This window comes from Ovis aries, chromosome 6 (genome assembly GCF_016772045.2).
Source record: "Ovis aries strain OAR_USU_Benz2616 breed Rambouillet chromosome 6, ARS-UI_Ramb_v3.0, whole genome shotgun sequence".
Taxonomy (NCBI): Eukaryota; Metazoa; Chordata; class Mammalia; order Artiodactyla; family Bovidae; genus Ovis; species Ovis aries.
In genome coordinates, this window is record NC_056059.1 from 6,282,085 (window position 1) to 6,298,397 (window position 16,313).

At 44.6% G+C, this 16,313-nt stretch overlaps 1 protein-coding gene and 1 long non-coding RNA gene across 7 annotated transcripts in view; one reads left to right on the top strand and one right to left on the bottom strand.

Annotated features, from left to right (window-relative positions):
- PDE5A (phosphodiesterase 5A) overlaps positions 1-16,313 on the top strand; it is a 149,040-nt gene that overhangs the window by 113,895 nt on the left and 18,832 nt on the right. For all 6 annotated transcript variants that reach the window (XM_004009586.6, XM_042251114.2, XM_012179413.4 and 3 more), the window contains exons 13-16: positions 2,111-2,236; positions 3,980-4,074; positions 12,167-12,254; positions 15,858-15,958. In XM_004009586.6, the coding sequence (XP_004009635.1) occupies positions 2,111-2,236; positions 3,980-4,074; positions 12,167-12,254; positions 15,858-15,958 (410 nt within the window). The remainder of the gene's footprint in view (positions 1-2,110; positions 2,237-3,979; positions 4,075-12,166; positions 12,255-15,857; positions 15,959-16,313) is intronic.
- LOC132659918 (uncharacterized) lies at positions 1,239-13,704 on the bottom strand. The gene is made up of 3 exons (XR_009600970.1): positions 13,382-13,704; positions 10,862-10,963; positions 1,239-7,557 (listed from the first exon to the last, which is right to left on the bottom strand). It is a non-coding gene; the product is annotated as an uncharacterized LOC132659918 (long non-coding RNA).

The window sequence follows — 16,313 nt, forward strand, 5'->3', positions numbered from 1 at the left end:
CACAGCTGTTCAGGAGTCCTGTACGAAAGGCCGTATTATAAGTTTGAACATTCCCGGCATAGCCACCAAGCATTTAAACAGATCTGACCATAATTTTCCTAAATGCTGTTAAGAACATTCTGATAACAGAATACAAAACTGTACTTGAATCTAGTTACTAGATACAATGGGGCAGTCGTTGGGTTACTCAGTTCAACAGGCCCATCTCAGTGGAAGCAGAATCAGGAGTTCCCTGGTGGTCCAGTGGTTAGGTCCACTTAGAATGACAAGGTTCAATCCTTGGTCAGGAAACTAAGATCTCACTAGCTGTGCAGCATGGCCCCCAAAAAGAAGAAGAAGAGAGTAGTCCATTAGGGATTAGGTTTCATAATTATTTTGTCCGTTATTTCCCATTATATGCTATACATGCCTATTTAATTATGTCTACAGATTTTATGATTAGTAGGGAGATATGCCCATAGGTTAAATATCTCGGCTTTCCTGCTTATTTTCCTTGATTCTATGTTTAATCACCAGTAATTTTCTACAACAGGAGTTCCCAGGTGGCTCAGTGGTAAAGAATCTGCCTGCAATTCAGGAGACATGGGTTCAATCCCTGGGTTGGGAAGATCCTCTGGAGAAGGAAATAGCAACCCATTCATTCCAGTATTCCTGCCTGGGAAATCCTATGGATAGAGGAGCTTGGAGGGCTACAGTCCAGGGGGTTGCAAAAGAATCAGACACAGTTTAGCAACTAGACAATTTTCTACAAGACTTCACTGTATACTTTCTAAACATATCAAAAGAAGGTTCATAGTTCTTACTTAAAATTCCCCTAATAAGGTGAATCTATTACCTTTGGGGTCAATTTTATTCAGAAATGGTCATGCTGTAGTGTATTTCAGGTCAGCACATGTCAGTCTTAGCCTTCAAAACTCCTCTGGGAAATATGGTTCCTCAGGGGTAGGTAAAAGAGCTTGGGGACATTTGGGTTCCTTTTATCAGAATTCTCTGTGAACTGTGTCATAGAACAGGAAGAAAGAGACCTGAGAAGAAAAGGGAGGATATGAAAGCATCGATTTTTCTGCCAAATCCTCTATGAGCAATTTTGTGCCAACAAAGAAGCAGCCTTGTTTTTGGCCTACTTCTGCAGCCAATCAAACTGTGTTGAATATTATTAAAGCAGGATTCTTCTCCCTGGTGCTTTTTCCATTCCCCAGAGCAATGGCTTTTGTGTATGAAATATCCCCATAAATATACATAGAGAGAAGCACATATTTATTTTTAGAGATCCCCCAAAGCATAGTAAATCATTCAGAATCGAAGAGAGGCAGACTCTGATGCTAACACAAACACAAAATTATCATGCTTAGGGCCCATGAATCCCCCGGGGATTTTGTTAAATCCACCACTTAGGAGCTGAATTAAATAAACCTAGCTTGTGAGATTTTCTGAACAGTCTGTCCTTTTTTTCTCCATCTTTTAAAATATATAGATTAAACGCACACACGTACACACACTCACCAGGGCTTTATGTGTGGTTTTTTTTTTTTATTACTTCTTGGTAACCAAGCAGTAACTCTGCCTGAATATTTAAGAATCGTTTAAAGGGACAGAGACTACGACGTGGAGTTTTAGTTTGTCCCTGGATGTGTGCTGTGTGCCCTGCCCACAGTCTGTCCCCAGGAGGGCCCCACGAACACCTCTGTGGACGTACAGAAAGAGAGCATGAGAAGTGGAGAGTAGCTGCTTTCGAGGCCCCCTGACAGTGGATTCGTGCACCTGCGACTGTGGACTGTCCCAGCTGATCACATGTGGACATAGTATCTTCTAAAAAGCTAGTCTGTGCCCTGCCTTTCTTAGAGCTGCCTTGCCTTTTACATCTAATTTAGTTGGCACTGTGGTTTGCATGGTGGACTCTGGAATCAAACTGTCAAGATCTGAATTTTGGCCCTAGCCTTTACATGCACCGTGACCTTGGGCAACCTTCCTCTCCGAATGCCAGTCTCGTCACCTGTAGTGAGTCCCGCAGAGCCCTGGGGTCAGATGTGCGTGCTTTGGACAGTGCATGAAGTCAGTGCAGGATAAGCATTAGCAGTTACTTTGACTCCTTACACCTTGTTTCCTAAAGGTCCTTTGCAAGTGGATTTTAAGTGTGAAGAAGAACTATCGGAAGAGCGTCGCCTATCATAACTGGAGACACGCCTTTAACACAGCGCAGTGCATGTTTGCTGCACTGAAGGCGGGCAAGATTCAGGTACTGCTCAGAGTCGTTTATGTATTTAAGACATCTTGTTGCTTTACAGCATATCCTTCCAGTTTTCTTAATGTGCACTCGTGGTGACTGAGAATAATACTTACTGCCAGTTAGAAGTAGATTGTCTTGTGTTTGCTTGTGCTATGCAAAAGAGCCATGTCCGACTCTTTTGCAACCCCGTGTGTGACCCACCAGGCTCCTCTGTTCATGGGATTTTCTCAGCAAGAATACTGGCGTGGGTGGCCATTCCCTCCTCCAGGGCATCTTCCCAACCCAGGGAATGAACCCTTGTCACCGGCATCTCTTAATTCAAGAAGACCAATATGGCAGAACAATTTCTAATTTTCTTTCATGTAGAATATACATTGCATGTTTAAAAAAATTTTTAATAGCTTCATGTTAATAGTCTTTGGCCAAATAAATACCTCCTTCAGAGGAAACTCCACAGTAGAAGGAAAAGTATCCAGCTTCTCACAGTCACATTTAAACTGCTCCAGAGTAGACTTTCTCGAAAACCACTCAGGTCCTGAACTTGGCTCCAGAGATGGGCCCAGGGTTCTCTATCACATTTTCTCTGGAGCACTACATTTATAAATATCATTCCATGGGAAAGGTTTTTGTTTCATACCCATGACCAGAGGCTTTTACAAGGAAGATCAGCACAGAAAACAGTCAAGTAATTCATTCCTTTCCAGGTCAGATTTTTCACATCTCTGGCCTTAGATTCTAACTTCACTGGGAATTGACTAGTTATTCTAGGTAAGTGATTCCAGGCACCCATCTTATGACTGTTTTTAATTCAGAGCTTCCATGCTCTTTTTTATTTAACAAACTCTAAAAATGCATCCTGTGTCTCGACTTTCATTGAGTGCATGTTCTAACTGGCTGGCTAGAGCTACAAAAAAAGTGATTGTTGTCTTAAGAAGACATATCAAATGCCATGATTGTATTTTCCTACTCTAACAAACATTTATAAGAAATAAGGTGAATTTATTTTGGGGTTTGAGACAGTCATGGGGACTGTATCACTGAAGCCTCTCTCTGCTTTTTGTGAATAATAATAGAATGGTGACTTTTGTATATGCTGTAGACATTACTATGTAAAATGTTAAGAGGTCCAACAGAACAGAGCTGATAATAATTTCACCTATGTTTTCTTACTAATGAAGGAGAATAGTTGAGTAGATAATACAAATGGCAGGTATTAGAAATAACCTGTATTTGGCTTTGGAATATATTGTGCAACTTTTCAAAGCCAAATTTTCATTCCTCGTCTTTTTTTTCCTATTGTTGGCTAGTAATCACGTCTGTGCTCCTAATGAGATAGTGAAGTATATAGCAACTAAAGTATGTAGCAACTGGCAGAGAGAAAAGGCCACAGAATCTAGAGGGACTGCAGAAAGTTCCCTGCAAAAATTCAGAGGGAAGACAGTTGTTGGAAGTTTGGATTATTCCACGTGTATGTAGATAATTAAGAAAAAAACATTGACAGCACATGGACAGATTGTTGACTATGTGAGGCATCTTAATTTTTTCTGTTGATAGTAATCCCATTCTGAAGACATAATATGACTGATGCAGTCTCTGCAGGAAAGGATTCTAGCTTGAGTCCTCTGTGACTAGAAAGAAGCACATATGTAAAGTGCTGAGGACAAAACCACGTGATGGGTGAAAAGAGGCAGCATAACACGCTTTACCAAACGGTTCTTTCTCATTCTCTCCCCACGGTCTTCGGTCATATAGAAGAGGCTGACGGACCTAGAGATACTCGCACTGCTGATTGCTGCCTTAAGCCATGATCTGGATCACCGCGGTGTCAATAACTCATACATACAGCGGTAAGCCATTTGCCCCAGTGGCAGAAGAGGGTGTTTCTTTCAAATTGTAGGGCTGTCTTGTTAAAAGTAGAAGCCACAGCAAATTCTAATGGTACAAAATTTCAGTTGGTCAGGGTCCCATAACATACTCTGGTTTTATTTAAGGGAAATGGAAAGAATAATGCAAGTCCAACATCACATCGGAACATCTCTGGCCTGAAGTTCGAAAAGTATTTACGTTGAGAATCTTATTTCATTGGATAATTACCAGGAGTTTTGCTTTAGTTTATGAACACCAGGCTTAAGACCTTCATTGGAGAACTATTAAGACTAGTACATCAAAGGTAGAATTTCACCCTGGAATAAAAGATAGCACTTGAAAAGTGCTTAGCTCGATCCTCAGTATTAGTCAGTGCCATCCATAAAGAGGCTTTTGGTCTTAGTGAAGGCAGTAGACCACAGGACTGGCAAATTTGGGCTCTGAGTTCAGACCCGGATTTGAGTCCTCCCCCTCGCCACAGAGTCCCTGTGTGATCGTGAGCAGGGGTGCTCACCTCTGTGAAATCAAGATAATAGCATTCCTACTCACAGGATGGCCATAAGTTTTTTAAGACATAATGCACCTCACTACCGGGTAGAATGCCTGGTACATTTTTAAGTGTTAAAATGAATCTTAGCTTCAGGTGCTGGTGACAGTCCTGTCGTCATCAGAAGCCTGCTTTGGGACTGCTTTTGAGAGTATAAGATGCTAATTCTTCAGACAAGGTGTTCAGGCTCCCCTGTGGACCGTGCTCACGTAACGTTTGCAATGGCAAACGCGATTCTAACGGTGATCATCAGAATTATGACGTCATAAATGCTGTCATGACACTTATTTTCTTGGAGCAAATTAGTTGAAAGCATACATTTCTTGGTGAAAATTCCTTATTACTGAACATTTTTAAAAGTATGCAAGTGATTCAGCTAATGCATGTATCTCCCTAGGAAATCCCAGATATCTGATATCTTGAGAGAACTCCAGGAAGCTCTCTAATCACATCCCCTTTATCTAAATACAGTAAGTGGAAAACTGATGTCCAAAGAATTGTAGCAATGTAGCAACCACGCCCTCTTCCGACCACTGATGGGAAAGGACAGCACGCTCTGGCCTGGCTGTCGGAGGCGAGCTGTTCCCTCTCTAAAACCTGACGTTCTGGAGAAGTGACTGCGTGATGCGCCCTTTCCCCTCGGCGCTCTGCAACGTACTGTGGTCCTGAGTCTCACATCAGCACGGGAGCAGTGATGCAAAGAGACGTGTGGCGGGGAGTCGAGAGCAGGCCGGGGGCCAGTCATCGGGGTGGCCTTCTCCCCCCTTAGCCCCGAGCGTCGTGTCATCAGGGTATGGACTGTTACTGTATGGCTGGCCATACTGCCGCGCTTCAGAGTGAAGAAAAGGACTCAGCTATTTTTTCCCTTTGTTTATTTAAAAATAATCACCCAGGAAAAAACATCTGGAGAAACGTCATCTTCTCTTCAAAAAAAAAAGTCCTGGGAAAAAAGACTGCAGGATCTTACTTCCACATATACCGCAAAGTAGAGTTGCGCCAAGTAATAACAACTTTCAAAAATAAATTAAAGGAGCTTCAGAGATACTTATTTTTTCCTACATCCTTGTGGTTTGAGTAGAGGAAGCCAAGAATGTCCCAGGGATGTTTCTCTTTTTCTTCTTGGTGATAAACAAGTGGTATCTCAAGGAGGATTTTCTTAACCAGGGGCCTCTTGGGAGACTAAGAGCGTCAGAAACATTTCCATATAAAGAACTGACTTCTAGAAAGGTGTACTGGGTCCAGACCTTTACCAAATAAAAGGCAGCACAGAAATAAAAGTCAATGCATCAAAAACGAGAAAAAGCCCTTATGAAGTAGCAAAGTCAGAAGCAGAACTACCGTCATTTGCTCCTCTTGAAGATCTCATCAGAACATCCGAAGTAAGAGAGCCCTTGTTTAGGAAGCGGTTTTGATTCTTGATCGGATTCTCTGGTGCCTTCCTGGCTCAGGAAGACTGCCTTTATGAGGAGCACTATGAGGATGCCAGTGAAATACCTGGGGGGAGAGTTCACTGCCTGCGCCTTCCTCCCCCACATGGCTGGATGGTGGGAAGAGGGGTTTCAGATGGATACTAAACACAGACAGTCACAGGAGCGAGTGGCTGAAGAACAGACATCTGCTTATGCAGAGAAATCTTCCCCCATTAGGCCTGTAGTCCATATAGGAGGACTGTGGTAGATGCATTTACTTGGTTAGATTCAGGATTTGTGTTTTATAAATGTAAATATAGTGAAATTATCCTACATTTTAGGCAGATAGATAATGTGCAGTTAACTGGGGCCTGTACTTTGTTAGGGAGAGAGCTATAAACACGTAAAATTTCCTGTTCTCCAGGAATTTTTATTGTCTCCTCAAACAGTGGTGATTAATGTCAAAGAATCTGGTAAGTCCTGTGTTCTTTAACAACATGGGCTGGAAGTGTTCGATAGAGAAGGAGATGGGTCATGATCAGCGTAGCCCATCTTTATTGTTAAGGGAAGAAGTCGGAGTTAAACCAGATCTCTGAAGTGAGTAAGATTTGGAGAGGAGAGAACGTGAAGATACTCCAGAAATACCATGAAGTGGACATTTTCATTGGCACAGCAGTGATGGCTAGCCTGACTAGTCAGAATGAAAAGTAAGAGGATGAACAAGCAGAGGTTAGAAGACCCTCTCGATGGAGGGCTAGAAAACCAGGCTGTGTGTTTTATTTGGTGTGGTGACCACTGAGTGGTTAATGGCATTGCTTAAGAAGAAAGGATCTGAAAGTATGGTACAAGGTATACAGGTAATAATTAAGAGCCACAGAGGCCAGCCAGAAAGCTGTTAGGGGAAGCCAGGTGTATGTGAACATCACATATTAGCTCGAGGAAGGAAGAAAACTGTTCAAATCTAATGTTGAACAGTTAGTTGTATGCAAGAAAGAAGGGGGAAATCATAACACTGGGTCCAAGAAATGAGCAACAGTGGTGCCACTGATGAGAGTGAGAGAGCTGGGAGGTGTGTCTGCATGCTGGGTCCTTGAGGGGAGCATGGAGGGAAGAGGAGCCCAACAATGAGGAGGATAACACAGGATGGTGGTTAGAAGAAGTAGGGTGACCAAGTGAGGTTTTGTTTTTTTTTTTTTTTTTTTCAAAATCAGAGATTCAGCCAAACCAGAATGAAAGAATTTCCTGGTAACCACAGTCTGATCACGTGCGTGTGTGTCCTGGAAGAACTCGCCCTGCACCGTGGTCCCCGCTGCTCTGTAACAGAGGAGCAACAGGGAGCTGGGTCATGAATGGGCCGGTGGTCACAGAGGGTCAGCAGGATCTCAGAGACTTCAGAGGGCAGCAGCGGCCGCACAGGAACCATAGTCCGTGCAGTTCAAACTGAGTAGAGTACTTGAGCCAGGAATGAGGTCATCCTTGGTAACGCTGGAGAGCCTGAGACTGGAGGTCTGGATATGAAGAATGTGCAAGTTCAGTTAGTCTTAATGTCAGTAGCTAATAATAATAGTAATAACAATAATGGAAGTTAACCCTCAACAGAGTCATAGCTTTTAGCCTTGCGGCATTTGGAACTCTTTCTAGCACTTTATATACGTGAGTTCAGTTGGTCCTTAGAACGGCCTGAGTGCACACCCAAATCCTGACTCCTTTCACTGTGTGTCTTTGAGCCAAGTCACTTAAACTTCCTGTGTCTCCTTCTCTGTACGGTAGAATAATGACAGAAGAATACCTGTCTCACAGGGTTTCCTGCAAGGACTAAGAAGTATAAACAGATGCAGAGTGCTTGGAACAGCACTTGGCACAGATTATCCGCTCAGCAAGTTTTAGCTATTTTCACAGGCGCGTACTATTAACGACAGACAAGAGCTCAAGATCTTGCTCTGTCCCAGAGAGGAGAGGGACAGGGACTAGCAGAGACTGCCTGGTAGCAGCTTGATGCTGTGGAACAAAGAAGGGAGTCTCCTGTTGTGAAAAAAAGACAATCGGCAGAATCAAGGAGGTCAGAGAACTGGAGTCACAAGGTGAAATGATCCATCAACTTGAGTATCTGTGATCACAGAGAACGGGAACATAAAATAAGCCCTGACTGGCAGGTGATCACGATGATTTGGAGAGCAATTGTGAAGTTGAGAAGTAAATGGGTTGGCATGGGTTACAAAGAGTAGCTAAGAGATTTGAGCCCAGAGCGATATATGTGGATGAGAAGCCAGATTAAAGGATGGCTGTTAGAGCCAGTGGAAAGGAATACTGTGCTGGGGCGGCTGTGTTTTCTCCCAGCACTTCCATTTCCTCCTGGTTTCTGAGGCACTGGTCTGATTTCCGCCCCAGTGTCCTCACGCCGCTCAGAGATGGAGCAGCAGCAGCAGAGCAGGAGGAGAGGCAGGGGGGTGTGCTCACCCACGACTGCTCACTAGCAGCGGCGGGGGACAGTCCTGCAGCAAGAGTGGCTTAAAGTGTCCTTGTGACATGACCTCGAAGAAGGCGGCGATGTAGCCTCGTGTTTCAGAGTGAGAGTGACAGGATGGAGGATACACTGGTTTCCACGAGTATCTTTGCAAAGACAGAATTGGGGGCACTTGTCACCCTGTCATTGACTCATAAATCCAGAGTTTTACAGCATAAGTAAAGGTGAACCGTTTGAGTAAACACCTAAAAATGTAAGTGAATTTGCATTTGTTTATCTCACAGGCCAAGAATCTCCTCTAATGTGAAACAGTCCTTTCTGCATGGTGTAAAAACGCAATATGCATTCTACATTTTAAGCACGTTTCCATTGTAGCTGCCTTGTTGTGTTTCTAGTCTGGCAGCTAGGTCGGTGAGGAGATGCTGTGTGTACAGAGTGCTGCAGGTCATGAGCCAGAGGCACACGGTGAAGAGGATGCGTGTGACCCCGGCTCTGCCATTTGTGTTGGCCTTGAACAAGTTAGATGATCTCTCTGAACTTTAGGTTGTCTAAAAACACAATTGCTAAAATGCTGTTGCGACATCTCAGGCTGGGTCACCCTGGAGCAGAGCCTGGGACAGAAGCTGGCGTGCATACAGCTCAGGGGTGCATGTGACCCCAGGGGGTGGAAATGCAGGCCTGAGAGTGGGAAATGGAGAGGAGAGGAGGCCAGGAGGACGACGAGGGAGCCAGATGTCTGCGCACACGGCACCCGGTGGTCAGTGCCGCCAGGAGCCTGTGAGCGGCCCAGGGCAGGAGACGCAGAGCGGTCTGCAGGACGGAGACGAACGGGGAGGGGCGGCTCTCCACGCGCGCCGAATCCCGCGGGCACAGCTGACCTGCGCAGGCCCTTCCTCCTCGCCCGCACCCTCCCGGCTGAGCGGCCTGAGTGCAGAGTGCTCCTGTGGGCAGAGATGAGGCGTCCCCGCGGGGCCGGCAGGGCGCCTCCTCACGGCTCCTCACGCCGCGTGTCACAGCAGGCCTGGCGCTGGACGCCACGACAGCGGCTGCCGTATGGGGGCCTGAGGGTGTGACGTGGTGAGCTAAAGCGTCCTATATGAGAGTAACGCCAAAACGGAATCTACTACTTAGCACAGGGCTGGACACGTTGCAGCAGAGAGTACTTGTTATCACTGGGGAAAAGGGATCTACCAAACTGGAGAGGGATACAGTCTAACAGGTAACAGACTCACAACCAGCCAGCAGAGTAAAACAGATGCTGACACTGGATGTGCTGAAGTTTCTTACATAAAGGAAGATATCGGGTATCTAGAAGCCTTTGCTTTCCTAAGTGAAGGGCAGCAGGAAGGCCGCAGTAGTTTTCCAGAAGTGCAGACACATGGCAGTAGCAGGTCTGGTCCGAGTGGAGAGAACACTGTTGCCACAGCAGAGACCGCAGCGTCCAGGCAGGATGTGGAGGGCATCACGGGTCTGTTTCTGCTGGGGCCTCTGTAAGCCCAGGCCATCTCCCTGGAGACTGCTCGCACGGCTCAGATTTCCAAGCATGCCGATGTGACCCGAGTCTCTCCAGTCCAGACATTTATACCCACGTGGTTGGACTACAGCCGCCTTAAAATCAATACGTCGAGCGCTCATCTAGTCAGCTTCCCTCATTCACCCCCATCGTCTTCTCCGTTTCCCTGTGTCGATAAATGGCACTGCAGGAACAGCCTCTCTGCTTTCCCCCCTCATCTCTCTCATCACCACTAGTTCCCAACACCGGGGCTCCTGCCGGCTCCTGACTCGCCTACCTCCTTAAACAGCTCTCTCTGTTTGGGATTCTACCAAGCCCAGTAGAGCCCCCAGTTCTCCCAGATCCACTCTAATCCAGGCTCTCTCTTACCTGGCTACTGGAACAGTTTCCCACTAGGCTCCTAGCTGAACCCTGGTAGTCTCCATGCATCTCCAGGCTCCTAGCTGAACCCCGGTAGTCTCCATGCATCTCTAGGCTCCTAACTGAACCCCGGTAGTCTCCATGCATCTCCAGGCTCCTAACTGAACCCCGGTAGTCTCCATGCATCTCTAGGCTCCTAACTGAACCCCGGTAGTCTCCATGCATCTCCAGAATGGTTCCAGCGAATTTTCCTTACAGATCTGCTTGTTTCGGTTCATCCCATTGTCTTCCCATTGCCCAGTGATCAGCACAGGATCTGACTCATGGCACAACTTACTAGATATGAAAGGAGCACAGAAGGCAAGGCCGGAGTTACTGTGGGAGCAAGCTCACAACAGCGACGAGACGTGGCGGCCTGGGAGTCAGCAGCGTTGCTGGTGGTATGAGGAGGAGATGAGATTCCCCGTTCTCTTACCTCTATTTCCGGTTTACTGTTTTTGTTTTCCCTTAAGCTGCGCTCACGCTTAGCTCATTTTCTCCTGGGTCACCTTTCCTCAGTCTTGGGTAGCGTCCCTATCTTCAACAAATGAAACACAAAGTAAAATAAAGGTTCATACAGCAGTATGAAGGAATGAGCAATCAGGTGCATTATCTAAGGCTTGTCTGGTGCTTTACAGTTCAGCAACCCCTGTCCTCTAAATCTGAGGAACAGACTTTCAGGAACTGTAACTTTTTCTGCTGTTTTGAAAGAACCAATAGTGGAAGTGGTGGCTTCTATTCCCATGTGAAGGGCTATGAGGACTAGGAGATGGAGGACTCTGCTTATGATGCTTCAGAACTTGATTTGTGACTGTTACACATGGCGAACTGACTGTGATATTCCCTCCTCACCGCTTTACTTAACAGGGGCTTCCCAGGTGGCGCTAGTGAGAAAGAACCCGCCTGCCAGTGCAGGAGATGTAAGACGTGGGTTTGATCCCTGGGTCTGGAAGATCCTGAAGGAATCTTCAGAAAGGAAAGGAAATGGCAACCCACTCCAGTGCTCTTGCCTGGAGAATCCCATGGACAGAGGACCCTGGCGGGCTACAGTCCACGGGGTCACGAAGAGTCGGACATGACTGAAGTGACTTAGCACGCACACACCACTTTACTTGGCCAGATGGTCTCTACCGTTCTCCCCGAGTTCAGCACCGAGTCCTGCACTGCAGCCAGCGGCACCCACAGGGGCTTTTTCCGACTTAGCTGTCTCCTTCCCGCCTCTGGTGGGGCAGACGTGCACACACTGGTCCCCTTTCCCTTGCTTCTCACCACCCACAGCTCTCACAGGCATGTGCACAGAGACGCTGACCTTCAGCCTTATTTCAGAACAAAGACTTATATGGAAATCGGTATTTCAGATTTTCAAGCAATTGCACTTTTGAAATTGTAAAGTGTTGTTGCTACAGCTGTCTCAGAGTTGTTTTTTCCCATGTGTAGAGAGAGTAATCCTTTGTTCTTATTCCTTCTACTGTTATTATTTTAATAGTAAAAGCAATGAAATTGTTCGTACTTTGAACGGGGAGCAGTTAACATTGATATTTGAAATCCATTTGACTCTTGACATGTATTTCCCAGAGATGACCTCACTCTTTCCAGCAGAAGGAGAGACAATTGTTGGATTAATTTTTATGAAGTCGCCTCTTTTCCAGTTAACCAGTAACAAGAAGAAACTGATAACTGGTATGCTGGGGAAACTGGCCATATTTTAAACTTTGTTTCTCTTTCTTCTGCCGTGTTTCAGAAGTGAGCACCCACTGGCTCAGCTCTACTGCCATTCGATCATGGAGCATCACCATTTTGACCAGTGCCTGATGATCCTTAATAGTCCTGTAAGTCCCTCATTTACGGCTGTGGACTTTCAAAGGGGAGTGTATAAATTCAGTCTTATTTTTAGTTTTGGATTTATTCCCAGCATCATAAATTCTTGAGCACGCTTTATTCCTTTTTGGGTAAGAAAGGCAAAGCCAAAACAATTTGAGATCCCCACAGCCTTACTTCTCTAGAAACCAAAACTGTCTTAATGTTGCCTGATAAGGGAGAACTGGTTACTTGCCTCAGTTTGGTTATTGCGAATTAGAAACAAACAAAGCTGGTATTTTATGGCTCTCTGTTAGTTCTGTTTTTGTTTTTGCCAAATGATGTGGTTTATACTGCTCTCAAAAGTCTTTCACAGGCAATACCTTTTCCTCATTTTATTGAAACTTCTGACCACTAATCAACATTTCTGTTAAGGAATAAAGTTATTCAATACTGGCTAAATGAATATCATTGTAAGAAAGCATGTGATATGCTATGCCAGTCATATTTATGTTAAGGAAAATATTCAAATGATATACACCAAAGTTTTCACAATGGCTGTCTCTGTCTACTTAAATTATTAGCTTTTTTATTTTCTGATTCGGATTTGTTCATCATTCGCGTTATCTATTGTATGGACATATTACGTTTATAATGAGAAAAAAAAAAGAAAGTTGTAGACTCTTATGTTGAAAAAACACAACGCGTGGTATATCATTTTAAAGCAATTTTGTCTCCATCTCTTTACATTTGCCCGCTGGGTTCGTTCTTCCCTGAGCCCTAGAAAACTTAAGAGGCTTATGACTTTTGTGGTGACTCTTTTTAAGTAAAAGCTTTCTAGTTACTGCTTTACATCACAAAATACAGCATAGTTTTCAAGTTAGAAACCAGAATGTCCAGTCCTGTGGGACAGTACAGATTCTGGACCTGATTTAAAGCTTCAGGTCCTCTTTTTCTGCCCCGGCTGGCCTCTTTCGTCCCTCCTTAGGCTTCTTTTGACTCCTTCTTCACCCCAAGTCCCCACGTCCTGGAGAACAGGAAAGAAGAGGGCCCAGAACACTCAGCAGACTGGTGCTCTTACGCCTGTCCCCCTCTCTGCGCCTCATAGGTGTCTGAAACAACTTAGGAGTAAGTCCATGATCGTGCCCATGCACCCTACCTGTGGGCTTTTCCACTGTCGTCCCCTGTAATACGCGTAGTCACCTCTCTCCAGTGTATTGCCTGACTTCCTCCTCAGCTCCTGGAACTCTGAGTAGTGACTTTCATCTCCTTTCTGCTGAGGTTCCTTGGCCCTCCTTGTGGTCCTCTTGAAAAGGACAGGACTTCAAGAGACCTAATGCATCCAAAACTCAGAAGAGGCAGGCCATCCTGAATGGAAGCAACCTCTCCCTCCTGCTCAGTCAGAGGGCCTGGCCAGCCTGGGTCTTGCCTTTTCAGTTTTCCAGACAGGAATCAGACCCGCGTGCACTGTAGTCCCCACCCGCCCACCCAACTCCAGGAGATACACAGTGACTGCAGGCTGCTCTCTCTTACTTGAGGGAGGAGGGATGCAGTCCTGCCTCTCAGTGTGGGTGAAGGGCTAAGAGCTATGTGGCCAGTTCTGGCACCTCCTTGGAAATTCTGCACGTGCTCTAGTGCAGACTGTCTGCTACAGATGTGACTTTTAATGAGAATTAGTATGTGAGTGGGAGGTAGGGGGATGACGTCGCTAAAATGTACAAATTGTACTGTTTCGTGCACAAGTTCTCTTGGGTTAGGTGTCAGAATTATGGGAGCTGAATCTCAGCCTTCAGCAAGAAAGGAAGAAACGCTCTGCTTGGCTCCTGCCCGTGCGGCCCTTTCCATTGTTATAGGAGTACTGGAAGTGGGCACTTGGCCCCAGAGACACGCCCTCGCCCTGGACCGCGCTGGGCCGTGGAGGGGGGCTGTGCATCCCCCAGTGCCTCCCGTGATACAGCCCCACTGTCTCCGCGGGCCAGTTCTATCTGCACTGCCCTGGGCCTCCATAAACCAGCATTTCCATTCCGCTGTTTCTGTGCTGCGTTAATGTCCTCAGAGGCAGCTACCAGACTTGTGAGCCTGGCCTGTCCAAGTTACCTTCAGATGTCCTAATTCTTGGTTTGTTTTTTGCTCTAGTTTAAAAGTTGCATAGGCTTTGAGTGGTCTCCCCCAGTACTGTTTTTCCCATACACCGTGTTATTTTTTTAGTGTGTGGTTTTTCTGAACTGAGACTTGTCAGGAATGTCTATGTTGAATTATAGCAGAAACATCTGTACCTTCATTGGAGTTTGCTGTCTTTGCCCTTCAGCTCAAACTTCATTTTTAATATCCTGTTTTAGTTTTGAAGAAAATGTGCTTAACCTTTTTCTTAAAAAGCATATTGTACAGTATTCCTATCACACTGCTCTCTGTTATCAGATGACATAACTTACTATGTAATATATTATAACACAAAAGGAATCTTGCTGTATATATGGCTGGCCTCATTTTATAACACCCATCTCTACATTCTGTCTTTGTAAACACCAATACATAAGAATTTATAGCTTTTGCTCGTGGAAGGGAAAATTAAAGTATACCAAAAGACATTTCTACTTTTTCATTTAACATAGTCTTATATTAAATAAAAGTATCAGAAGCTATCTTCTGAACAGTACTGTTTTGTCCAGAATCTAAAGTGATTTACATTTAAAACTAGTATTTCTTGCATAATAAATTATTAATTAGACATATATCACAATTTTGGCAACTAGTTATCCTCTAACCAATGTCTGACCCCAGCTCAGCAGTTTTCTCTTTTCAGAGCAAATCCTTTGCCTCCACGTCCTATTTCTAAGCTTCTGGGTTTTTTCCCCTCAGTGCTAAGGTTTAGGAAGCACATCTGACTCAATTTACAGATGTTGTTTTGAGTATAGTCTGAGTAGCCAAAGTATGTTTTACTTAGTTCAAGATCAGTGAGTCACTGTGATTTAAATTACAGGCAAGAAATTTTAAAAATGGTTACATAGCAAAAACTTAAGATAATTTGCACACGGATTAGCCATCTTTGAGATTCTCCTTATAGATGTTTCAAACTCTTCCTTTCTTGAGGAAGCACACACTGCTCATGCCCGCTACCCATCTATACCACACATGTTCCTAAGAATAAGCACTATTCCCAATAAGAAGTTAAAAAAATATAAATCTGCACCAGAAATGTTATTGAATTTGTTATAGAAGCCAGAGAAATTATTTTTAAAATAATCATTTACAGTTCTTCGTATCTATTAATATAGATTTTGATTTTTCAAAGTTTTACTTGCTGTCAGATTTAGCAGTTAACTTGCCCAAAGGAAAAAGGTATATAGTCATTAACTTTTGGACCTGGACTAAAGCCAAGAAGTACAAGAGTTGGAAAAACATGCTTACTTTGGTCAATGAACCATCATGAAGCTGTGTTTTCCTCAAATGACAAGGTGGTGGGGTGGGTGCCTCAAGGGGAAACATTACTTCATGGTATTGACTTATGTAAGTAGGTGTCCTCTGTCTTCCTGAGTTCAGAATGTGTGTAAGAGATGTGACTGTATTTTCAGATTTTGTTCTTAGCAGCAGCGTCTCCAAGTGGAGGGCTTATGATGGTTTTCTTTTTTATAAAGGGCAATCAGATTCTCAGTGGCCTCTCCATTGAAGAATATAAGACCACGCTGAAGATAATCAAGCAAGCTATTTTAGCTACAGACCTAGCACTGTACATAAAGTAAGTTTTAAGAAATATCTTGATAGATAGATTTTGGATGTGTTTGCACAGCTTCCAACTTTAAAAATCGCCATTGGGATATTTTTAGATTATAAGAACCAATGTCCTGGCAAAGCTGTTTATCAGACTGTGGAGCAGTTTGTTAAACAAGGAAGCCAGAAAAGTCTGCTTAATGCTAGAAATAACAGAATACAGAATTACTTCTGACGTTTGTCTTTGAAGCTCTGCACAAAGCAGATGACCATCTCAAGGTCATTCTAAGCTTGGCTGGCCAATCTAAAGAATACAATAACGTCCTCTATAAAGGGCACCTGCCTTTCCTCCTGTCCCTCACTCCCCCAACTTCTGACCATTT